General features: G+C 39.4%; 1 protein-coding gene across 4 annotated transcripts in view; it reads left to right on the top strand.

Annotated features, from left to right (window-relative positions):
• Positions 1-25964, top strand: part of PAMR1 (peptidase domain containing associated with muscle regeneration 1) — a 197865-nt gene that overhangs the window by 126321 nt on the left and 45580 nt on the right. For all 4 annotated transcript variants that reach the window (XM_077114417.1, XM_077114416.1, XM_077114415.1 and 1 more), the window contains exons 2-3: positions 1653-1829; positions 15537-15665. In XM_077114417.1, coding sequence (XP_076970532.1) covers positions 1700-1829; positions 15537-15665 — 259 coding nt within the window. In that variant the 5' untranslated portion in view covers positions 1653-1699. The remainder of the gene's footprint in view (positions 1-1652; positions 1830-15536; positions 15666-25964) is intronic.

Here is a 25964-nt window from a genome sequence, read left to right as displayed (position 1 = left end):
TGTAAGTTAAGTAAAATGTACTCATTTTACTATATAGCAAACTGAGGCTGGGAGAGAGTAAAGTAATTTAGCTAAGGTTATCCAGCCATCAAAAAGTAAAATTTCCATAAAACTAAATATATTCAATTTAAAGACTGTTCCTTGTTGTGCAAATGCTTACTTTCTATGATTCTGGAATGTTCTTTTGACCTGAGGTTTTTATTTATTTATTTACTTATTTTCGTATATATTCACATACCATGTAATTATCCAAAGTGTAGAATCAGCAGTTCACAATATTATCATTTAGTTGTGCATTTATCAACACAATAGACTTTTTTCTTTCTTTTTTGTAAAAATGATGTATGTCCAAAAAAGCAATGAATTTCAAAGCACATCACAGTATTTAGTTGTAGAACAGATTTTAGAGTTTGGATAGCTTCTTTATATGGTTCTATTTGGCCAATTAAGAGTGGTCAGACCTATGTCAGGTCTCCAAATTTTGGGGAGGAAAATTTAAAACTGAACTGTGAGGCTTAAGACTTTTAGAAGCCATCACAGATGCTAGAATGGATTTGTGTGGGTCCACAAAGCATCTTGGGGATCCCTGCCTAGGGTTTCTAGAGAAGGTTTTACTGTGACCTTGCCCAGATCCATTTTCTTCCCCAAATATCTCGTCCCTTTAGGCTTCAATTGTCACCTTTGTGCAAAAGTTTTAGAAATGGAGAGTGGGGAAAAAAGAAAAGCAAATTAAGGTTAGAAGCTCTGTTTCTTACCCCGAGTTCCTGTTGGCATGTCTGGAGTGATTCGTCTTGTAGATTTTTCCAGACAATTTTTATTTTTCACTTGCTTATGGTATATTTAAAGAAGAAAAGGAAGAGGAAAAAAAATCCCACCCAGAAGGAATACTTTTTTTCTCACGGGAAAGAACTCTCAGTTGTATTTGGGAACTGAATGAGGTTCTGCTAATGAGTTCACCCTTGTAAAACATTGAAATTCTCCCAAACATACTAATTAAGGTACTTTTTGTCTTTCCTGGTTTTAGCTCTGAAGATACCATGAAAAAGGCATGCTGTGAAATTGAGGAGCCAAATTTGGAGGAAATGACCTAGCCTCTACTTGGCAATCGGCCTTCCACTTGAATGGCCTAGTCTAGAGAATGTTCTCCAAAGTTTTTGGATGGCCCACCTTCCTGGGCTGGGCTATACGGTTGTGCAGTTGAATGGCTCCCCCTGGAGTTGTGCTGTACACAGCTTAGGTAGCCGCAAGCATAGCTTGATGTACCCCAACAAAAATAGAAATGGATGTGGATCCCCAAGAGATGGACACTTGTTTATAAATTGTATATGCATCTACTGTCAAGCCACTTAGATTATATATTGGTAGAGCATGATTTCCTTCCTTTCTTTTTTTAATGATTAAGAAATAAAAATGAGCAGTCTTAACATAGTGCATCTGTATCCCCAAGGATGGATGGTCTTCAGCACCCTTGAAGGTAGGCCACCCCACTTTGGAGACTCTAGTCCAGGAAGAATTCACTTGGGTCTTCTCTGTCAGGCAGAGCAGCACATTTCTAAGCGAGGTTGCTTCTGAGCAGTACAGTATCCGTGGCTTATGGGCCAGCCCCCTTCCTGCCAGTACCCGGGTCCTCACCTGCTGGGTTTCTCTTTCAGAGTACACGGTCATCAACGAAGCCTGCCCCGGGGCAGAGTGGAATATCATGTGTCGAGAGTGCTGTGAGTACGACCAGATAGAGTGCGTCTGCCCCGGGAAGAAGGAAGTCGTGGGCTATACCATCCCTTGCTGCAGGAACGAGGAGAATGAGTGCGACTCCTGCCTGATTCACCCAGGTGAGTATAAGACGTGACACCTCAGGTTGCCTTCATGTTGTCTCAGGTTATGAATGAGAGCACAGGCTGACCTCAGGTGAACACCTGAATTCTGGCAGCCTTTCAGGGGCTGTGGTGCTTCATTTTTAATAGTAACAACATTCAATCCATTCTGACTACAGGCAAAAGAATTAGAGTTTGTACTCTTTTCCATGTGAAACTCTTAAAGCTGTAAATTTATCCACTCATTCATTCATTTAGCACATAGTTGGAGCAGCTGCTATGCTCCAGCTAGAAATTCAATGATTAGTAAAGCAGACCCATTCCCAGTATTCCCAGTGCTTATAGCCTGGTGGAGGAGAAGGAGAAGTAAGCAGGCAGCTGCAGTACAGTGTGGCAAATTCTATGACCAAGAAGCACAGGCACCATGGAAGCATGAATGGGGAGGGGCCAGGTGGAGGGAAGGTACAGCCGAGACTTGTTAGAGGAGGTGATATGTGTGCTGTAGATGGGGCAGCAAACTAAAAGGGGCAAAGGGGATCTGGTAAAGAGGTCAAGCCACAGGAGATAGCATGTGGTAAGGGCCAGTGGCAAGAGGAAGTATTGGGTTTAGGGAGTTGGCTGGAGAATTGTGTGTGTATGTGTGAGAGAGAGAGAGAGAAAGAGAGAGACAGAGAGAGAGAGAGAGAGAGAGAGAGAGAGAGAGAGAGAGAGAGAGAGAGAGAGAGAGAGAGAGAGAGAGAGAGAGAGAGAGAGAGAGAGAGAGAGAGAGAGAGAGAGAGAGAGAGAGAGAGAGAGAGAGAGAGAGAGAGAGAGAGAGAGAGAGAGAGAGAGAGAGAGAGAGAGAGAGAGAGAGAGAGAGAGAGAGAGAGAGAGAGAGAGAGAGAGAGAGAGAGAGAGAGAGAGAGAGAGAGAGAGAGAGAGAGAGGTGAGAGATAAGAGAGGGAAAAGCGAGAGGGAAGAAGAGAAAGGGAAGAGGAGAGAGGGAGAGGGAGGATTAAAAGAGAATAATCTGAAGAAGACAACAATGGTCAGATCTCAAAAGGCTAAATTGCAAATGTAGGGCATATCCTGAAGATATTTTATTTATTTATTTATTTATTTTTATTAATTAACAGAAAAAAAGAAATTAACCCAACATTTAGAAATCATACCATTCTACATATGCAATCAGTAATTCTTAACATCATCACATAGATGCATGATCATCGTTTCTTAGTACATTTGCATCGGTTTAGAAGAACTAGCAACACAACCGAAAAAGATATAGAATGTTAATATAGAGAAAAAAATAAAAGTAAAAATAGTAAAAAACAAAACAAAACAAAACAAAACAAAAACCTATAGCTCAAATGCAGCTTCATTCAGTGTTTTAACATGATTACTTTACAATTAGGTATTATTGTGCTGTTTGAGTTTTTGTATCTAGTCCTGTTGCACAGTCTGTATCCCTTCAGCTCCAATTACCCATTATCTTACCCTGTTTCTAACTCCTGCTGGACTCTGTTACCAATGACATATTCCAAGTTTATTCTCGAATGTCGATTCACATCATTGGGACCATACAGTATTTGTCTTTTAGTTTTTGGCTAGACTCACTCAGCATAATGTTCTCTAGGTCCATCCATGTTATTACATGCTTCATAAGTTTATCCTGTCTTAGAGCTGCATAATATTCCATCGTATGTATATACCACAGTTTGTTTAGCCACTCTTCTGTTGATGGACATTTTGGCTGTTTCCATCTTTTTGCAATTGTAAATAACGCTGCTATAAACATTGGTGTGCAAATGTCCGTTTGAGTTTTTGCCCTTAATTCCTTTAAGTAGATACCCAGCAATGGTATTGCTGGGTCGTATGGCAATTCTATATTCAGCTTTTTGAGGAACCGCCAAACTGCCTTCCACAGTGGTTGCACCATTTGACATTCCTACCAACAGTGGATAAGTGTGCCTCTTTCTCCACATCCTCTCCAGCACTTGTCATTTTCTGTTTTGTTGATAATGGCCATTCTGGTGGGTGTGAGATGATATCTCATTGTGGTTTTTTATTTATTTATTTATTTATTTATTTATTTATTTATTTATTTTTTTATTAACGGAAAGAAAAAAAAAAGAAATTAACACAACACTTAGAAATCATACCATTCTACATATGCACTCAGTAATTCTTAACATCATCACATAGATGCATGATCATTGTTTCTTAGTACATTTGCATCGGTTTAGAGGAACTAGCAACACAACAGAAAAAGATATAAAATGTTAATATAAAGAAAAGAAATAAAAGTAGTAATAATAGTAAAAAACAACAACGACAAACAAACCAACAAGCAAACAAAAACAAAAAAAAACCCTATAGCTCAGATGCAGCTTCATTCAGTATTTTAACATGATTACTTTACAATTAGGTATTATTGTGCTGTCCATTTTTGAGTTTTTGTATCTAGTCCTGTTGCACAGTCTGTATCCCTTCAGCTTCAATTACCCATTGTCTTACCCTGTTTCTAACTCCTGCTGAACTCTGTTTCCAATGACATATTTCAAGTTTATTCTCGAATGTCCGTTCACATCAGTGGGACCATACAGTATTTGTCCTTTAGTTTTTGGCTGGATTCACTCAGCATAATATTCTCTAGGTCCATCCATGTTATTACTGGTTCATAAGTTTATCTTGTCTTAAAGCTGCATAATATTCCATCGTATGTATATACCACAGTTTGTTTAGCCACTCTTCTGTTGATGGAGATTTTGGCTGTTTCCATCTCTTTGCAATTGTAAATAACGCTGCTATAAACATTGGTGTGCAAATGTCCGTTTGTGTCTTTGCCCTTAAGTCCTTTGAGTAGATACCTAGCAATGGTATTGCTGGGTCGTATGGCAATTCTATATTCAGCTTTTTGAGGAACCGCCAAACTGCCTTCCACAGTGGTTGCACCCTTTGACATTCCCACCAACAGTGGATAAGTGTGCCTCTTTCTCCACATCCTCTCCAGCACTTGTCATTTTCTGTTTTGTTGATAATGGCCATTCTGGTGGGTGTGAGATGATATCTCATTGTGGTTTTGATTTGCATTTCTCTAATGGCCAGGGACATTGAGCATCTCTTCATGTGCCTCTTGGCCATCCGTATTTCTTCTTCTGGTAGGTGTCTGTTTAAGTCTTTTTCCCATTTTGTAATTGGGTTGGCTGTCTTTTTGTTGTTGAGTTGAACAATCTCTTTATAAATTCTGGATACTAGACCTTTATCTGATATGTCATTTCCAAATATTGTCTCCCATTGTGTAGGCTGTCTTTCTACTTTCTTGATGAAGTTCTTTGATGCACAAAAGTGTTTAATTTTGAGGAGTTCCCATTTATTTATTTCCTTCTTCAGTGTTCTTGCTTTAGGTTTAAGGTCCATAAAACCACCTCCAGTTGTAAGATCCATAAGATATCTCCCAACATTTTCCTCTAACTGTTTTATGGTCTTAGACCTAATGTTTAGATCTTTGATCGATTTTGAGTTAACTTTTGTATAGGGTGTGAGAGATGGGTCTTCTTTCATTCTTTTGCATATGGATATCCAGTTCTCTAGGCACCATTTATTGAAGAGACTGTTCTGTCCCAGGTGAGTTGGCTTGACTGCCTTATCAAAGATCAAATATCCATAGATGAGAGGGTCTATATCTGAGCACTCTATTCAATTCCATTGGTCGATATATCTATCTTTATGCCAATACCATGCTGTTTTGACCACTGTGGCTTCATAATATGCCTTAAAGTCAGGCAGCGCGAGACCTCCAGCTTCGTTTTTTTTCCTCAAGATGTTTTTAGCAATTCGGGGCACCCTGCCCTTCCAGATAATTTTGCTTATTGGTTTTTCTATTTCTGAAAAATAAGTTGTTGGGATTTTGGTTGGTATTGCATTGAATCTGTAAATCAATTTAGGTAGGATTGACATCTTGACTATATTTAGTCTTCCAATCCATGAACACGGTATGCCCTTCCATCTATTTAGGTCTTCTGTGATTTCTTTTAACAGTTTTTTGTAGTTTTCTTTATATAGGTTTTTTGTCTTTTTGGTTAAATTTATTCCTAGGTATTTTATTCTTTTAGTTGCGATTGTAAATGGGATTCGTTTCTTGATTTCCACCTCAGCTTGTTCATTACTAGTGTATAGAAAAGCTACAGATTTTTGAATGTTGATCTTGTAGCCTGCTACTTTGCTGTACTCATTTATTAGCTCTAGTAATTTTGCTGTGGATTTTTCTGGGTTTTCTACATATAGTATCATATCGTCTGCAAACAGTGATAGTTTTACTTCTTCCTTTCCAATTTTGATGCCTTGTATTTCTTTTTCTTGTCTAATTGCTCTGGCTAGAACTTCCAACACAATGTTGAATAATAGTGGTGATAGTGGACATCCTTGTCTTGTTCCTGATCTTAGGGGGAAAGTTTTCAATTTTTCCCCATTGAGGATGATATTAGCTGTGGGTTTTTCATATATTCCCTCTATCATTTTAAGGAAGTTCCCTTGTATTCCTATCTTTTGAAGTGTTTTCAGCAGGAAAGGATGTTGAATCTTGTCAAATGCTTTCTCTGCATCAATTGAGATGATCATGTGATTTTTCTGCTTTGATTTGTTGATATGGTGTATTACATTAATTGATTTTCTTATGTTGAACCATCCTTGCATACCTGGGATGAATCCTACTTGGTCATGATGTATAATTCTTTTAATGTGTTGTTGGATACGATTTGCTAGAATTTTATTGAGGATTTTTGCATCTGTATTCATCAGAGAGATTGGTCTGTAGTTTTCTTTTTTTGTAATATCTTTGCCTGGTTTTGGTATGAGGGTGATGTTGGCTTCATAGAATGAATTAGGTAGTTTTCCCTCCACTTCGATTATGTTGAACAGTTTGAGGAGAGTAGGTACTAATTCTTTCTGGAATGTTTGATAGAATTCACATGTGAAGCCGTCTGGTCCTGGACTTTTCTTTTTAGGGAGCTTTTGAATAACTAATTCAATCTCTTTACTTGTGATTGGTTTGTTGAGGTTGTCTATTTCTTCTTGAGTCAAAGTTGGTTGTTCATGTCTTTCCAGGAACCTGTCCATTTCATCTAAATTGTTGTATTTATTAGCGTAAAGTTGTTCATAGTATCCTGTTATTACCTCCTTTATTTCTGTGAGGTCAATAGTTATGTCTCCTCTTTCATTTCTAATCTTATTTATTTGCATCGTCTCTCTTCTTCTTTTTGTCAATCTTGCTAAGGGCCCATCAATCTTGTTGATTTTCTCATAGAACCAACTTCTGGTCTTATTGATTTTCTCTATTGTTTTCATGTTTTCAATTTCATTTATTTCTGCTCTAATCTTTGTTATTTCTTTCCTTTTGCTTGCTTTGGGATTAGTTTGCTGTTCTTTCTCCAGTTCTTCCAAGTGGACAGTTAATTCCTGCATTTTTGCCTTTTCTTCTTTTCTGATAAAGGCATTTAGGGCAATAAATTTCCCTCTTAGCACTGCCTTTGCTGCGTCCCATAAGTTTTGATATGTTGTGTCTTCATTTTCATTTGCCTCTAGGTATTTACTAATTTCTCTTGCAATTTCTTCTTTGACCCACTTGTTGTTTAAGAGTGTGTTGTTGAGCCTCCATGTATTTATGAATTTTCTGGCACTCTGCCTATTATTGATTTCCAACTTCATTCCTTTATGATCCGAGAAAGTATTGTGTATGATTTCAATATTTTTAAATTTCTTAAGACTTGCTTTGTGACCCAGCATATGGTCTATCTTTGAGAATGATCCATGAGCACTTGAAAAAAAGGTGTATCCTGCTGTTGTGGGATGTAATGTCCTATAAATGTCTGTTAAGTCAAGCTCATTTATAGTAATATTCAGGTTCTCTATTTCTTTATTGATCCTCTGTGTAGATGTTCTGTCCATTGATGAGAGTGGTGAATTGAAGTCTCCAACTATTATGGTATGTGTGTCTATTTCCCTTTTCAGTGTTTGCAGTGTATTCCTCACGTATTTTGGGGCATTCTGGTTCGGTGCGTAAATATTTATGATTGTTATGTCTTCTTGCTTAATTGTTCCTTTTAATAGTATATAGTGTCCTTCTTTGTCTCTTTTAACTGTTTTACATTTGAAGTCTAACTTGTTGGATATTAGTATAGCCACTCCTGCTCTTTTCTGGTTGTTATTTGCATGAAATATCTTTTCCCAACCTTTTACTTTCAACCTATATTTATCTTTGGGTCTAAGATGTGTTTCCTGTAGACAGCATATAGAAGGATCCTGTTTTTTAATCCATTCTGCCAGTCTATGTCTTTTAATTGGGGAATTCAGTCCATTGACATTTAGAGTTATTACTGTTTGGATAATATTTTCCTCTACCATTTTGCCTTTTGTATTATATATATCATATCTGACTTTCCTTCTTTCTACACTTTTCTCCATGTCTCTCTCTTCTGTCTTTTCGGTTCTGACTCTAGTGCTTCCTTTAGTATTTCTTGTAGAGCTGGTCTCTTGGTCACAAATTCTCTTAGTGACTTTTTGTCTGAGAATGTTTTAATTTCTCCCTCATTTTTGAAGGACAATTTTGCTGGATATAGGAGTCTTGGCTGGCAGTTTTTCTCTTTTAGTAATTTAAATATATCATCCCACTGTCTTCTAGCTTCCATGGTTTCTGCTGAGAAATCTACACATAGTCTTATTGGGTTTCCCTTGTATGTGACGGATTGTTTTTCTCTCGCTGCTTTCAAGATCCTCTCTTTCTCTTTGGCCTCTGACATTCTAACTAGTAAGTGTCTTGGGGAACGCCTATTTGGGTCTAATATCTTTGGGGTGCGCTGCACTTCTTGGATCTGTAATTTTAGGTCTTTCATAAGAGTTGGGAAATTTTCAGTGATAATTTCTTCCATTAGTTTTTCTCCTCCTTTTCCCTTCTCTTCTCCTTCTGGGATACCCACTACACGTATATTTGTACGGTTCGCATTGTCCTTGAGTTCCCTGATACCTTGTTCAAATTTTTCCATTCTTTTCCGGATAGTTTCTGTTTCTTTTTGGAATTCAGATGTTTCATCCTCCAAATCACTAATTCTATCTTCTGTTTCTTTAAATCTGTCGTTGTAGGTATCCATTGTATTTTCCATCTTTTCTACTTTATCTTTCACTTCCATAAGTTCTGTGATTTGTTTTTTCAGTTTTTCTATTTCTTCTTTATGTTCAGCCCATGTCTTCTTCATGTCCTCCCTCAATTTATCGATTTCGTTTTTGAAGAGGTTTTCCATTTCTGTTCGTATATTCAGCATTAGTTGTTTCAGCTCCTGTATCTCATTTGAACTATTGGTTTCTTCGTTTGACTGGGCCATATGTTCAATTTTCTGAGCGTGATCCGTTATCTTCTGCTGGCATCTGGGCATTTAGTCAGATTTCCCTGGGTGTTCGACCCCACAGGTTGAAAGATTTTTCTGTGCAATCTCTGGGTTCTGTTTTTCTTATCCTGCCCAGTAGGTGGCGCTCGTGGCACACGTTTGTCTACGGGTTCCACCAGTTAAAGTTGCTGTGGGTCCTTTAACTCTGGAAAATTCTCGCCGTAGGGGAGGTTCGGCAGCCGAAGCGTCTTGGAAGAATGCCAGCCGGCCCGGGGTTCCGAATGCGGGGAGGGTCGCCAGCCGCCGCAGCACGGGAGAGCGTCTGGCCGAATTAGCTAGTCGGCCCGGGGCACCAAGCGTGGCGGGAGGGCGCCAGCTGTCGCAGCCCGGGAGAGTGCACTATTCCCAGCCGACGGGGGAGTCACGTGTTTGGAAGGGATCCCCCGGTCACCGTTCTCCGCAGTCTGGGGATTTCTGACCCAACTACCTCAGTTGTTCCGGGGGGCCTCGTGTGGTGGGGGCACCAGCCGCCGCGGCCTAAGGGGACCGCCTGTCCAATTCTACCAGCTGGCCTGGGAAGGTGGAAGGGAGGGACTCCGGTCGCTTGCCATCCCACCCAGGAAAGCCCGTGCCCCTTGGTGATCTCACCGGAGCTGGTTCTCCCAGATAGTCAGCTGTTCCAGGATGGGGTACGCCGTCCCTTTGATCTCCCTCGTGGCTCCGGGAGCTGCTCTGTATTATCTCCACTCCCCCAGTAGCTGTTCTGGAGGAGGAAAGGTAAGGGCGGCAAGGCTGTAGAGGCTGGTGGTGGAGGAGCCGGTGAAGGCGAGGGAAGAGGGCACCGTGGTGGTTGGAGAGCGGCCGGAGCAGGAGGGGGAGGAGGGGGGAGAAGGAGGGCGGGCGGGCCGGCGGAGAAAGAGAGGGGAGAAGGAGGGCGGGCGGGTCGGCCGCTGCGGGGCGTGGGCGCCGCGTGGCGGGCCGGCGGAGAAAGAGCTCTCATTGTGGTTTTGATTTGCATTTCTCTAATGGCCAGGGACATTGAGCATCTCTTCATGTGCCTTTTGGCCATTTGTATTTCCTCTTCTGGTAGGTGTCTGTTCAAGTCTTTTTCCCATTTTGTAATTGGGTTGGCTGTCTTTTTGTTGTTGAGTTGAACAATCTCTTTATAAATTCTGGATACTAGACCTTTATCTGATATGTCATTTCCAAATATTGTCTCCCATTGTGTAGGCTGTCTTTCTACTTTCTTGGTGAAGTTCTTTGATGCACAAAAGTGTTTAATTTTGAGGAGTTCCCATTTATTTATTTCCTTCTTCAGTGCTCTTGCTTTAGGTTTAAGGTCCATGAAACCGCCTCCAATTGTAAGTTTCATAAGATATCTCCCTACATTTTCCTCTAACTGTTTTATGGTCTTAGACCTAATGTTTAGATCTTTGATCCATTTTGAGTTAACTTTTGTATAGGGTGTGAGATATGGGTCTTCTTTCATTCTTTTGCATATATCCTGAAGATATTTTAATAAAACTGAAGATCTTTGAGTAAAGAGCAGATTTTTTCTTTAACTCCAATGTGGAGAAAGGGTTGGAGGAGAGGCAAGACAAGACTTGAGGCAGGAGAGGAAAGATGGGGATCTTTAAGGGAGGTAGAAGCCCTGTGGATGGAGAGATTGAAGGACTTGAACGTTACTAAAGAGGACAGAATGAACAATGTGTTGGGGTTGGTTGGACATGGAAGGAGAGGGAAGGGAAAAGCCAGAGTCAAGGATGGTGCTCTGGTCTGAGCTGGACATTTGGAAGGTGGTCCCAGTAAGAGGAAGTGTCTTCGGATGAGATGGGGTCTTCTGAGGCCATCTTCCCCATTCCTTTTCCTTTGCATCCTCCTTCCATCCCACCCCCTTCGCTCCCACCAGCCCCTGCCTCAGAGAGGACAGTGGTTGTCCTTTTAAGGATTGCAGATTTGATAACTTCACTGAATTAAGTGCCGTGTTTGGATGGAGGCCATTGTGAACATTGAGCCTTATATTGAAGAGGTTTCCAATGTGATTAGCAACTTGAATATTTTCTTGGTGCATTCATGTTTGCTGCCTTGCACTTCTGATTTTTTCTAGGGGAGTCTTACCTTTTCCCCTTTTGAATGATTTTCAATATTTTCAAAAGCCTAGTGATTACTGTTGGGGTGAGGGTGGGCTAGGTTTTGATTAGGTAGCAGGGGGTCATCTGAAAGGCAGGAGAATTTTGTAGGAGGCCCTAAGTGCTTTCCATTGTGTCACACAAGAGGCACACAACATCTGCAATCCCACCTTGAGTGATGCCAGGATGGATCATTGAATCTAAGTAACAAGAATTGTCCCGTATCAATCAGTTGATTGCCCTGAAAGGGAAGTCAGGGTGAAAGGTCTTTTCTTCTAAGTTTCAGAATAGTGAATAGGTAGAAGTGTCACCAAACAGTTTCTAAGAGTGTGCCGTTATGAACTCATACATTTTAATTTATATACATGGTTTAATCCATTGCCGTCCTTTTTCATTTTAATGCACGCATTGTCCTGTCCAAGGACAGTGTGTGCCCCTTCATGTTAGCTTCTCTGTCCCTCTGACATGATGACACTGGCCTTTGAATGCCTGAGTTCTCACATAACAAGACATTTCAGGCTCTCCTTGTACCTTTCCTCCCCTTGTCTGCAGTCAGACATTCCTCCAAGGGATTTTGTTCTGAGACCACAGTCTGTCTGGGCATCTCTGATGCCTTGCTTCTGAAATATCACTGTTACTTTTTTTCTTTGGCGGATGAAGCTAGGAAATATATATTCCAAAGTATATAAAAGAAAACAAATGAATTCATGCTGATATTCAAGTTGAAATGTAGTATCATAAGGTTGTTATTTAACTTCTTTGATCTTATATTTGTATCTCTTTTCTCTCATGCTAAAAAGATTCCATTTCCTGATAGTAACCTCATCACTCATTTGTTTTATCCTCTAACATTATAACAGAGTATAATTGTGCAAAATAACAAGAGCACTGCTAGTTCCAACAATAAAGCCATTGAATGAAGTTAAGATTTCTTTGTGGACATTTTTGACCTTAGAATATATCTCATAGATATGTTCGGTCAAAGTACTATGTTTTAGAGTCACTTGATGTAATTCTTTTTTCTGTGGTGTTTTGCCATCTACTTGATGTACAGATAGGTTTACTGTTTCACTTTCAAAATATAAGCAAATATATTTATTTATACATATTTCTTCCCCTTTTTGCACAAAAGGCAGAATACCATAAACACTATTAACCACTTTGCTTTTTTCTCCTAACAATATGTGCTGGAGATCACTCATTGTCAGTATATGATTATCTTCATTTCTTTTCACAGTTGCATAATATTCCATTGAGTGGATATCATAATCGATGAATATGTAAGTTATTTTTCAGCCCTCTGTTGTTATAAACAATACTGGGCACATATCATTTAGGATTTTTTGCAGTATATTTTTGGGATAGATTCCTGGAAAAAGCATTGCTGAGTCAAAGGGAGGTGCACATATAATTTTGCCAGCCATTGCCAAATTCTCCTCCCATACATTTTGCATTTACCCCAGCAGTATTTTAAGAGTACCTGTTTTCCAAAGCCTTGCAATAGAACATTTGGCAATATGTTGGATTTTTACCCTTCTCATGGGTAAGAGGTGGGATCTCAGTACAGTTTTAGTTTGCATTTCTGTCAGTATGATAGTTGGCCATTTTCCGCTTGGTGGCGGCAGTGGCTGCAGGGGGTGGAGGTCTGAGGGCACTGTGGCCGGGATGTGAATGGTGATCTCAGCCGTGCCTGCCGCTGGGCGATGCAGCACTAGAGTTCTCACCCGACTGACTTCACTCTGTGGTTTTGTGCATTTGTCTAGGCTTTGTAGCCCTGAATTTGGCTCTCCAGCCCTTCTGCCCATTTTGTGAGCTAACAGTGTCTTTTTTTTTAATTAAAGAAGTTGCAGATTTACAGAAAAAGCATAAAATAGAGAGTTCCCATATACTCCCTATTATTGACGCCTTGCATTAGTGTGGTACATTTGTTGCAATTCGTGGAAGAACATTTTAGTGCCTTTTGAAGATAGCCTTGTTCATTTAAATGTTCAGTTTGGTTTTTGTGGCTTGCAGCTAAGGACTTAGCTGGTGACTGTGCCAAGAGAATCGACAGGGTCTTTGAAGGTAGACCAGTAAGTAGGGGAAAAAGAGGGGAAATTGACATGTGGGTGAAGGTGGGCTTTGGCAGGCCCAGTGTCCAGATCTACTGGAATCTGACCAATCATAGTAGCAACTCCTCTGGTGGGAGGGGAACTGCACAGGGCAAGCAAAGTCAGGCTGGTGTGGACAGAGGGGTGGGGGTGGAGTCTCTCTTCTATAGAAACCACGCATATGCATACAACATGATTCTACAGACCACCTAAAACCTAATTTCAGCTGCATGCAAAGACATATGACATCAGTTCAAAGAGATGTTAACCTTTCAAGAAGTTCAGAAGCCTGGATTAGCAATTCAGACATTCATTTATTGATTCACTCAATTGATATTTACAGACCATTTACTGTACGCCAGACACAGTGTTAGGAGCTGAGGATATAATGTTAAACAAGATACCATTCCTGCCTTTGATCTGTTATAGGAAAACAAAACAGGCAGTTAATTTGACCACGATCCATGTGGTGGTAGGAGATGGTGGGGAGGAGCAAAGGGGAAATAAGGACAACCAGAATGCTAATGGATATATTTTGGAGTTACTTACTATGTTGCTAGGCGCTTTGCACATCTTGATTAACTTTTTTTTTTTTTTTTTTTTTTTTTTTTTTAGAAGGAAGGAAGGATAGAAGGAAGGAAGGAAGGAAGAAAGGGAAACATTTTTAAACATGTTCTTGTTTTATTGTATTCTGTTTCTCCGTTTTTGTTACATGGGCTGGGGCCGGGAATCGAACCGAGGTCCTCCGGCATAGCAGGCAAGCACTTTGCCCGCTGAGCCACCGCGGCCCGCCCTTGATTAACTTTTAAAACAATCCTATAAATGGGCACAATTTCTAATCCCAGTTTAACCAATGAAGACATCCACTGAAGCACTGAACCCTTAAGTAATTTACTCAAAGACACACCAGGACATGGCAGAGCCAGCCTTTAAGTCCAGGCAATCTGGCTCTAGAGGCTGAGCAGTAGATAGTCTGCTGCTTTCCCTCTTTTGCAAGCTTGTTCAAGAGGTCAGGATGTATATTCTAGGCATTTTAAAAATATATATTTTTATTAATACATCTTTGCACACATACAGTCCATACCTGGTGTACACTCAGTAGCTCACAATAGCATCACATAGTTGTGCATTCATCACCATGATCATTTTTTAGAACACTTGCATCGCTCCAGAAAAAGAAAAAAAATACACCCAATACCTCCCTCTCATTGTCCACTAGCATTTCCATCTACCCAATTTATTTTACCCCTTATCCCCCCTATTATTCATTTATTTTTAATCCATATTTGTTTTACTAGGCAGAGGATCTTATTTTTCTTTCCATTATTCTTTTTTTAATGAAAGAAATAATTTGTAACACCATTTGGTAGAATTTAGACCTCCATTTTAAAAAATGAGATTGAATTATCTCTGTCTGTCCCCACTATCCCCCACACCCATTAGAGACTCTTGCCATTTACCATGACCCTGGCCTGGGAACTGCCCAACCCTCCTTGGTGCCACCTGCTGGTCAGCGGCGGCCTGACACCTCTCGGGGCACCTCTTGTTTGGTGGTGCAGTTGTTTCCAATAGCAGGCTCTTGTGGCAGAAATACATGCCATAGAACAATAGTGAATATTTACTATCTATTATTAAGTGGGAAAGTGAGCTGCAAAAATAGAATCTATAGTATATAGTATGAGCCGAAATTGGAAAATATGCATGTGTACATATGCAGAGAAAGAGTGCTAACAATGGTTTTCTGTGGGAGATGGGATTTTAGGTGTTTTTTGAGTTTCTTTTTAATGATTATTTGAATTTTCTAAATATTCCAAAATAAACATGTATTACATTTATAAGGGGGAAAAAAAAGACACAGTGTTTTGATAGCTGCTGCCTTTTACTACAGGATATTTCATGTTATTTTTAAAATACTAGCCACTAACTGAGAAGATAGCTCAGACCCTCTAACTTCCCCAGGCTGGATTCTGGTGAACCTAGCATTTTCCTTGGGATGGGCAGTTTTCCATTGGGTGTTTTTACCTCTCTAGTATGATGTCCTTGGTTGGGACAGGGTCCAGAGAAGGTGCAATTTTTCTCTTTAACAGGCAACCCCTCAGAACCTGGAAGCACACAGTCTAACACCCCCTCTTCCTGGAAATGTTTCAGGTTGTACCATCTTTGAAAACTGCAAGACCTGCCGAAATGGCTCATGGGGAGGTACACTGGATGACTTCTATGTAAAGGGGGTCTACTGTGCAGAATGCCGAGGTGGCTGGTATGGAGGAGACTGCATGCGTAAGTAGACCCAGAAGTAGCTCCATCTCTAGTGCATGCTGTTTAAAGTTTCAGCTTGCAAAGGACTAAGGTTTATCTCACTGGAATCTGAGATCTGGGAAGCTGTGGCCAAAGGGTTTTCCAAGTAAGACTAAAAAAAATGAAGATGGGTTTCCATCTGTTGGATGTGGGTTGCGGACATCTGTTTGGAGTTGTTGGCCACAGTTTGGAATTGTTGACCACAGGAGGATTCCGCCTGCTTTGAAATTTCCCCTTTCTCCTAAATGAAACCAAGCCATTCTGCACACAACATGCCTTGTGTCTATTCCAGAAGCAGCTGAGGGGTAGCACTGGTCAGCAAACTGAAAAAGTCTCCAAATAAATGTCTTTAGTGTGAAATGTGAAATTCTGTTGGTAAATTTCTTCACTCCTTTGTTAAATTCCTGAATCCCACAGCAAATTACTAGCATGCCACTTGTCCCAGGAAAGGGATTCTTTCTGGGATCTACTTGACCTCAAAGAATTGCTTATGTTTTATTGAAAAGTTTTTCTCTGAGATTCAATAATTCTTTGAAAGTAGTGTAGAAATCTAACCTCCCACTCAGTTTAGAATTCTCTTAGAGGGTGACTGTCCCTCTAAGAGTCTGGATCTCAGAAAGTCAGGGTAGAAATCACTGTTGTCTCATTAAGCCTATTTTATGTTTGAATAGAAGCAGTCAGGATACTATTATAGGCTGAGCAATTTTACCCTTATGAATGAGTTCCCAGTTGAAAGAGATGGAGGATGGAGTGGTATTGGCATTCTTTGCCTGGCCCAATCTGTTGGAAAATGCCAAGAGTTTTAAGAGGCTAGAGCAAAGGGTGAGGTGTATGGTTTGCAGCTGGGAAATAACTATATCCCAAGGAGAATGGAGTTGTTGAAGCTTCAGTGTGAAGCTGGGAGTTAAATTATCCAGATACTTTTGAAGGGGCTGGTCTTGGTTACAGATTTAAGACTCTGATGGCACTTAAGTGGTTTCTAGAAAATTTAATTTAGTACTTGGTAGATTACCTTCCAGATAGATTAGTTTATGGATTTAAATCCGGCCTTTTCTTTGGCAGCTGTTCTCTGGAGACAGTATAACATAATAATTGAAATCACCAGCTCTGTAATGACTCATACTGGGGTTTAAATAATGGCTTTGCACATCACTAGCAATATGACTTTGACCAAGTCACTTGACCTTGCTACTGTCCATTTCCTCTTCTTTAAAAGGGAATGATACTACCTACCTCATAGGACTATTTTATGGGATGAAAGAAGATATTGAATGGCACATAGGAAGAGCTCAACTAATGCAGTAAATAATAATCATTATTACTCAATATTCTCCTCAATAGCTGAACTGATAGGTGGTCCAGAAATAAAACTACTTTCAATATTTAGTTTAAGAAAAACGCACTTAGAGTTATAATCCACGGGTTTAGATTTCATATTGACCTTTGGAGTATATAAGATAACTTTGTTTTCTCTTCCAGTGCTTTGGATCCAATTGAACGTTGCTCTTTCTTTTTGTGAGTGAATGGGGAAGGGCGGTGTGATGGGGTTGGAGTAGTGGGCCTGGGTCCAATCATGGATGGCCTTGTAGAGAGGGGAGTAGGGGGAGGGTTTAGATGCTATTGTAGGAGTAACAAGAAACCAAGGAAGGGCTGTGAACTCGAGTGTGTGTGAAGTGCCCTGAGAACATAGACAAGAGACAGTCAATCACAAGGAGTCAGAGATTGGGAAGACTTTGGACAGAAAGTGGTGGCTGAGCCATGTCTTTGTCCAGGCAGGGGCAAAACAGGAAGATTATCCAGGCAGAGGGAACAGAATAGTCAGATGTGAAATGAAAGGTGTATTTGGGAAGTATGCAGCCTCAGGTGTAGCTAGAGCAGAGTGGTGGTATTGGGAGATCCCTTGACTTTTTGGTCACATGGCAGCATCTTCTTTCTCTTCTGAGATCTGCTCTTCTGGCTGCTCTCCTTGCCTTCTCCTTAGGTGTCTAATTTTCTCTGCTTATTAGGACTTCAGTCATACTGGATTAAGGCCTGTGCTTATTCAGTCTGGGCACACCTTAACTGAAAACATCTTCAGAGGTTGTATTTCCTAATAGGTTCACTCCCACAGGACTTTTTGCAGGAGGCATGGTTCAGTTCCTGGCGATGGGTTAGATGGGAGACAAGCTTAAAGGAAGAACTGGCAGGATTCAGTGCAACACTGAGGGGAGAACTGAGGAATTTCAAGTTCCTAGTTTGAGTGTATCTGTAGAATTTGGTGCTCTTAATTAGATTTCTCTCTGATTCTTCATTGGTTCCGACATACCTGTTCAGTTATGTTTGTTCTGAAAGCCTTATTCCACAAGATTCATTTCATCTCTAGATTTTCACAGCCACAAGCCTTTATGGAGCCTTTGCTCTTGGAAGAGCGTGGGATGGTCACTAGGCAACACAGAGAGTCCTCAAGGAAGTTCCAATCCATTTATGGAAATAAGACTTGACCGTAAGAAATCACCAATATCGTGTTATTGGGATGTTTTCACCTACACCTCACATTTGCACTAAAAAAAAAAAAATGTGGCATGAACTCCTAGAGGCAGCAGATCATTTCAGTACTTGTGGAATGTCTGCTCTGTGCTGGACACTGGGTGCTGGTTGCTTGTATTAAGCTGGAGCGCGGGGCTGAGCCCCTGGTCAGTGCGGCGTTTTGCCAGCAGATGGCGTGCAAGTGAGCTTTTCAGAGCCCGGCATCTGGGAGGAGGGCTCCCGCCGGCGCCAGCTGCAGGACCTGGCATTGTTTCCGAGTGCCTTCGAGAGCAAATGCAAGTGAGGATGAGAGCCACTTTATAGTCGAGCTATCTTCAGCGCTGAACGGACTCAGTAGACCTTCATTTGCTCACTGTCCTTGACGATGTGATTATTAGTATTAGCCTAATTCGTAGCGATGCGTTATGTGATCAATTCATTCATAACCGTTGGTAAGAGTAACATCATCAAGAGGACAATGTAAGGAATACCTGGGAACAGTTGCCCTTAGAGACAGCTAACTAAAAGGGCAGATTTGACTCACTTGGAACTGTGGGGGATGATAGAGACCAGAGAAAGACTCCATAAATGCTAAGTTAAAGAAAAGAAACCCTTACACACGCACACACACACACACAAAGATAACAGACCAGCATGAAACTGCCAGTCTGGACGCTCACCCCATGCTCGGTTCTGCATGGTTTAAGAGATGCACAGTGGCAATGCTTCAGCCCAGGCACCTCTTGTCATGGTCGCTGACCACAGAGCCAGGGACCCAAGGCCAGATAGTCCCAATGTGGGGCCCACTTGGTTGGCATGAGCGAGCGCACAGAGTGGTCCTCCAGAAATTAGAGTGACCCACAGTAGAACTCTTGGCCAGCTGTGTACACCCCCAGCCTGGTCCCCAATTGCTGGTGCACTTTAATGAAAAAATCAGGTGTTTTGAATACTGATCCCATCTGGCTCCCTGGGTTGGGATCCTCTGACATGGAAGTTACCAGAGGTAGGAAAGCTGAATGAAAAAGGGAAACTGAACCTTAATTAGGCAGGGCAGACCCAAGGCTAAAAGCTGGAGTGAAAATATGTCCCAGAACACAGGAGAGGATTTGAGCAAATAATAGCCAATAGGGAGGAAAATGTCTAGAAAAACAAGGAGAGCAGCCCAGTTGTCCTGGAAACGTTGCAGAGGAAAGGAAATCCTCCCCTGGAGAGAAAGACTACACATAACAGGGTCATCTTAGCAGTTATTGTTCATGGCCAGAGGCAGGTGCAGAAAGACCCAAGAAAATCCAAACTGTTAAACACGGGTTGCTCTAAAAGTTCAGTAAAAACTGGACCAAGCATTGAAGAATATCCTTAACACACAGCCATTCTACACTCAACCCAGCTGCAACCCAGAAAGGAACTGACTTCCAGATTCAGCACAGCAAAACAATCAAATGTCCATACATCGGTACAAGATCATAAGGCATAGAAGGAATAGGAAGTGAGGCTAGGTCAAGGAACAAATTAAGATTTCAGAGGAAATGTAGTAGAGCAATTAATCAAAGATGTTCAGGCAAATCTCCTAAACCAATTTAAGGTTCTAAAGGAAAATATGGATAGAAATCAACTAAATTTGGATATAGAGCTAAAGGATATAAGGAATACAATATGTGAACAAAAAGAATTAGAAAGTTTAAAAATAAACCAAGGAGCATGACATAACTTATGGGGTTGAAAAATACAATAATGGAGGTTAAAGATATACCAGATGCATTCAATAGCAGATTTTAATAGGTGGAAGAAAAAAATCAGGTAATAGAAGACAGGACGATCGAAGTCATACAGTCAGTAGAGCAAACAGAGAAAAGACTGAAAACAAGGGAGCAGTGCCTGTGGGACAACATAAAACAAAACAACATATGCTTATGGGAGTCCTAGAAGGAAAGGAGAATCGTTGAGGAAGTAGTGGCTGACCATTTCCTAAATCTTACAAAACACAAAATTGTACATGTCCAAGAGACACAACAAACTCCAAATAGGATAAAACCTAATAGACCTGGTCTGAGAAACATGCTAATTAAAATGCTGAATGCCAAAGGTAAAGAGAACTCTGAAGGCAGCAAGAGAAAAGCAATTGGTAACATACAAGGGATCCTCAAAAAGATTCTGTACTGATTTCTCATCAGATATCATGCATGCAAGAAGGCAATAATTTAACATATTTAAGGTACCTAGAGAGAAAAACTGCCAGCCCAAAATTCTTTATCTGGCAAAACTGTCCTTCAAAAATGAGGGCGCTTTTAAGATGTTCACAAACAAAACAAAAACTGTGAGAGCTCCTTGCCAACAGACCTGCTTTACCAGAAATGATAAAGGGAGTTCTTTCAAGTTGAAAGGAAAGGACATAGTAACTTGTCCAGTATTAAGAAGTGGAGATCTCAAATAAAGTTAATTAGTGGAGTAAATTCAAAAATAGTATGGTATCCTGTATGTAACTTTTCTGTTTGCTTCCTATAAGATTTAGAATACTATTGAATAAGAAATCATGTTTCCATCTTATGGACACAAAATACAAAGAAGTAATGTGAAAAATAACATAAAGAGGGTAAATAGAGGGGTATAGGAGGAGAGACTATGTATAGTATTGAAGTTAAGTTGGTATCTTTTCAAATTAGTAGCTTATAGACTTAGATTGTTTAAGACAAACCCGAGGGTAACCACAAAGAAAATATTTAAAATACATGCAGACATGGAAATGAGATCAGGATCAGTCAGTTACTACAGAAAATCAATTATACACAAAAGAAGACTGCAATAAAAGAAAAGAGGGACAAAAAAGATACAAGATGTATAAGAAACAAAGGACAGAATGGCTGAAGTAAGTCCTGTTTTATCAATAATTATCCTGAATGTAAGTGGATTAAACTCTAAGATGAAAAGACACAGATTGGCAGAATGGTTAAAGCACATAATCCTACTGATGTTTATAAGAAAACAAACTTAGAGCCAAAGACACAAATAGGTTGAAATTGAAAGAATGGGAAAACTGTTTCATGCAAATAATAAGCAAAAGAGAGCTGGGGTAGCTATACTTATATTGGACAAGATAGACTTAAAGTCAAAAAGTTTTACAAGAGACAAACAAGGACACTATTTATTAATAAAGGAGCCAAGCCACCAAGAAGAAATAACAATCATAAACATTTATACACATATCCACAGTGACCCAAAATACATGAGGCAAACATTGAAAAACTCAAGGGACAAACCAGACACCTCTACAGTAACACCACTTTCATCAAGGGTAGAACATCTACCAGCAGGGAAACAGAGAACTTGAACAATACTTAAAATGAACTAGAACTGACAGTTACATACTGAGTACTGTCAGCCCAAACAGCAGAATACACATTCTTCTCAAGTGCATGAGAATCATTCTCCAGGACAGACCACTTGTTAGCTCACCTAACAAGTCTCAATGAATTTAAAAAGATCAAAATTATATAAAATGTCTTCTCTGACCAATGTAGAATAAAGCTAGAAATAAATAATAGAGGAAGAACTGGAAAATCCCCAAAATATATGAAAATTAAATGGCATACTCTTAAATAATCAATGGGTCCAAAGTAATCCCAAAGGAAGTGAGGAAATATCTTGAGATGAATGAAAAGGAAAACACAACATCTCAAAACTTAAAGAACACAATGAAGGCAGTGCTCAGAGGGACATTTATAGCTCTAAATGCTTATATTAAAAAAAAAAAGAAAGCTCAAATCACAGACTTAACCTCACACCAGGAGGGACTAGTAAAAGAAGAGCAAAGTAAACTCAAAGTGAGCAGAAGGAAGGAAATAGCAAAGATAAGGGCAGAGATAAATAAATAGTGAAATAAAAATAAAAGCTGAGAGAATCAATGAAACCAAAAGTTGATTCCTTGAAAAGACATATAAACCTGACAAACCTGTAGCTAGACTGACAAGGGAAAAAAGGAGAGCAGATGTAAATAATTGAAATCAATAATGAAAAGTGGGATATTATCACCAATCACCCAGAAATAAAAGTGATTATAAAATGATACTAGGAACAACTGTTTGCAAGCAAACTATATAACCTAGATGAAATGGACAAATTCCTAGAAGCATAAAAACTGCCTGTACTGACTCAAGAAGAAATAGAAGCTCTCAACAAATCAGTAACAAGTAAAGAGATTGACTCAGTAATCAAAAATCTCCCAAGAAAGAAAAGCCCAAGACCAGAAGGCTTTGCTGGTGAATTTGACGAAACATTCAAAGAAGAATATAAGCCAACACTGTGCAAACTCTTCAAAACAATTGAAGAGTGGGAATACTTCACAACTTATTCTATGAGGCCAGCATAACCCTAACACCAAAGCCAGAAAAAGACATCACAAGAAAAGAAAATTACAGACTAATATCCCTAATGAGTATAGATGCAAAGATCTTCAGTAAAAGATTAGCAACAAAATTTGTTAGCAAATACAAGAATCCGACAGCATGTTTTAAAAATTATAGATCAAGTGGGATTTATTCCAGGTAGGTAGTTCAGTAAAAGAAAATCAATGAATGTCCTATATCACAATAATAGAATGAAGGAAAAAACCCACATGATTATTTTAACTGACACAGAAAAAGCATTTGACAAAATTCAGTACCCTTTCTGATAAAAAATATTCAGAAAACTAAGAATAGAAGGTAGGGTCTCCTTAGTTTTGTGTCTATACCACTGACCTAAATCAACCAATTTGGCCAGCAGTAAAACCTCTCATAGTAATGGGTAAAGTGTATATATGGAGAATCCGCATTTGACATCCTACTCAATGGTGAAAGACTGAAGACTTTCCCCTTAAGATCAGGAAGAAGATAAGGGTACCCTTTGTCACCACTTTTATTCAATGCTGTACTAGAAGTTTTAGCCAGAGCAATTAGGCAATGAAAAGAAATAGAAGTTATCCAAATAGGAAAGGAAGAAGTAAAACTAACCCTGTGCTAGTTTGAATCTGCTGTGTTCCCCAGAGAAACCATGTCCTTTAATCCTCATTCAGTATTGCTGGGTGAGAGCTTTTTAATTGTTCCCATGGTGATGTGACTCAGTCAATTGTGGGTGGTAACTTTTGATTAGATAGTTTCCATAGAAATGTGTCTCCACCATTTCAAGGTGGGTTTGTTTACTGGCACCCTTTAAGAGGGAGCCATTTTGGAAAGAGCATCCAGAGCCCACACAGCCAGAGACCTTTGGAGATGAAGAGAAAAAACGCCCCAGGGGGAGCTTCATGAAACAAGAATCCAGGAGAGAAAGCTAGCAGACATTGCCATGTGCCCTTCCAGCTGAGAGAGAAACCCCGAATTTCATTGGGAGTGAAGGTAAACTCTTTGTTGGTGCCTTAATTTGGACATTTTCATAGCTTTGCCTTAATTTGGACATTTGCATGGCCTTAGAACTGTAAACTTGCAACTTAATAAATTCCCCTTTTTAAAAACCATCCCATTTCTGGTATATCACATTCTGGCAGCTTGCAAACTAGAATACATCCTATTTGCAAATGATGATCCTATATGGAAAAAAAACTGAAAAACTACAACAAAACTATTAGCGCTAATAAATGAATTCGGCAAAGTGGCAGGGTCTTTCTATACAAGTGCAAAAATCAGTGGTGTTTTTATATACAAGTAATGAACATTCTAAAGGGGAAATCAAGAAAAAAATTCCATTTATAAGAGCAATTAAGGGAATCAAATATTTAGGAATATATTTAACCAAGGGTGTAAATGACTTGTCCATGAGAAACTACAAAACATTGCTGAAAGAGATTAAAGAAGACCTAAATAAATGGCATGGCATTTCATGCTCACGAACTCAAAGACTAAATATTGTAAGATGTCAATTCTACCCAAAGTGATATACAAATTCAACGCAATTCCTATCAAAATTCCAACAGACCTCTTTGCAGAAATGTAGACACCAATCATCAAGTTCGCGTGGAAGGATAGAGACCCCAAATAGCCAAAACTATTGTGAAAAAGAAAAACAAAATTGGAAGATTCATATTTTCTGATTTTAAAACTTGTTACAAAGCTAAAGTAATCAAAATAGCCCAGTATTGTCACAAGGATGGGCATATAGACAAATGGAATCAAATTGAGAGTTCACCCTCAAAGTATACCCTCACACACTGGCCAATTTATCTTTGAAAGGGTGCCAAGTCTTCTCAGTGGGCAAAGAATAGTCTCTTTAACAATAGTGCTTGGGGAACTGGATGGCTATATGCCAAAGAATGAAGGTGGATCCCTACCTCAGGCCATATGAAAAAAGTATCTCAAAATGGATCAAAGATCTGAATATAAGAACTAAGACTATAACACTCCCAGAAGAAAACAAACAGAACATCTTCAGGACCTTGTTTTAGGAAGTAGCTTTTTTCTTAGCGTTTACACCAAAAGCACAAAGAACAAAAGAAAACATAGATAAATGGGACTTTATCAAAATTTAAAAACTTGTGCAGCAAAGGACTTTAATATTAAAGTAAAAAGACAACCTACAGAATAGGAAAGATAATTTAGAAATCATATATCTGATAAGGGTTTAATAACAGAATATATAAAATACCCCCACAACTCAACAGTAAAAAGAAAACAATCTAATTTTAAAATGGGCAAAAGCTCTGAATAGACATTTCTCCAAAAAAGATACACACAAATGACTGATAAGGACATGAAACACCACTGAATTGTGTATTACATAAGGGAAATTATAGGTTGTCTATAACTTACCACACACACACATGCATAAACCCCCATAGAACTATAAAACACAAAGAGTGAACCCTAATGTAAACAGTGGGGTAAGGTCGATAGCATAATTATAACAACATCGTTTCACAAATGATAACAAAAGTACCACACTAATGCAATTTTTTACCCCAAAATACTTTGCTGCAAATTTGCTAAGATAATGCAAAATTTTAATTATAGAAAAAACTGTGTGAGTCTGTATGTGCACAGTGTATTTAGAAACTGTAATTTCTGCATTCTATTTCTGTAAACCTACAACTGCTCTAATAAAAAATAAAAATTAAAAGCCTTTCACATAATTATTGGCAGCTTGTATTAACCAGGAGAATAAGAGCAGGGTCTAAGCCAGTGAGCCCAAGAGAGGGCCCATTCATATCTTCCTGCCCAGGAAAGAATTGCCAGACTGAGAAATCCCAAAATATCCAAGCCAGGGAAAGGAGCTGATTCTTTCTTCTTTTCTCAAACTTACTGGTTTGAAAAATTTTAAATCTACAGAGAGATTTCTAAAAGAATTAAAGAAATCAAAAGAGAATTAATTCTAAGATAATTAAAAGAATAGTACATTCATAATCCTTCATCTAGATTTACCAATTATCACTTTCTTCATCAATGAGAAAGAAAGTTTTTTCTTTCTCATTCTCTGTACTATGGACTTAGGAGTTTTATTTTGTCTATATAAAATTCATTTTGTCCATATTTCATAATCCATTGTGGTTTTAGTTTGCTAAAGTTGCTGAAATGAAATATATCAGAAATTCGTTGGCTTTTGCGATGAGGATTTATTAACTTACAAGCTTATAGTTGTCAGGCTGTGAAAATGCCCAAATTAAGGTCTCATCAAGACGATACCTATACTCTGAAGACAGGCTGCCAGCAATCCTCAGCTCCTCTGCCACATGACAAAGCATATGGCCGATCGGCTGGTGCTCTGGTTTGAGGCTGTTGTGTACCCCAGAAAAGCCATGTTCTTTTTCTAGTCCAA

This window comes from Tamandua tetradactyla, chromosome 8 (assembly GCF_023851605.1).
Source record: "Tamandua tetradactyla isolate mTamTet1 chromosome 8, mTamTet1.pri, whole genome shotgun sequence".
NCBI lineage: Eukaryota > Metazoa > Chordata > Mammalia > Pilosa > Myrmecophagidae > Tamandua > Tamandua tetradactyla.
This window is presented reverse-complemented; position numbering and strand designations above follow the sequence as displayed.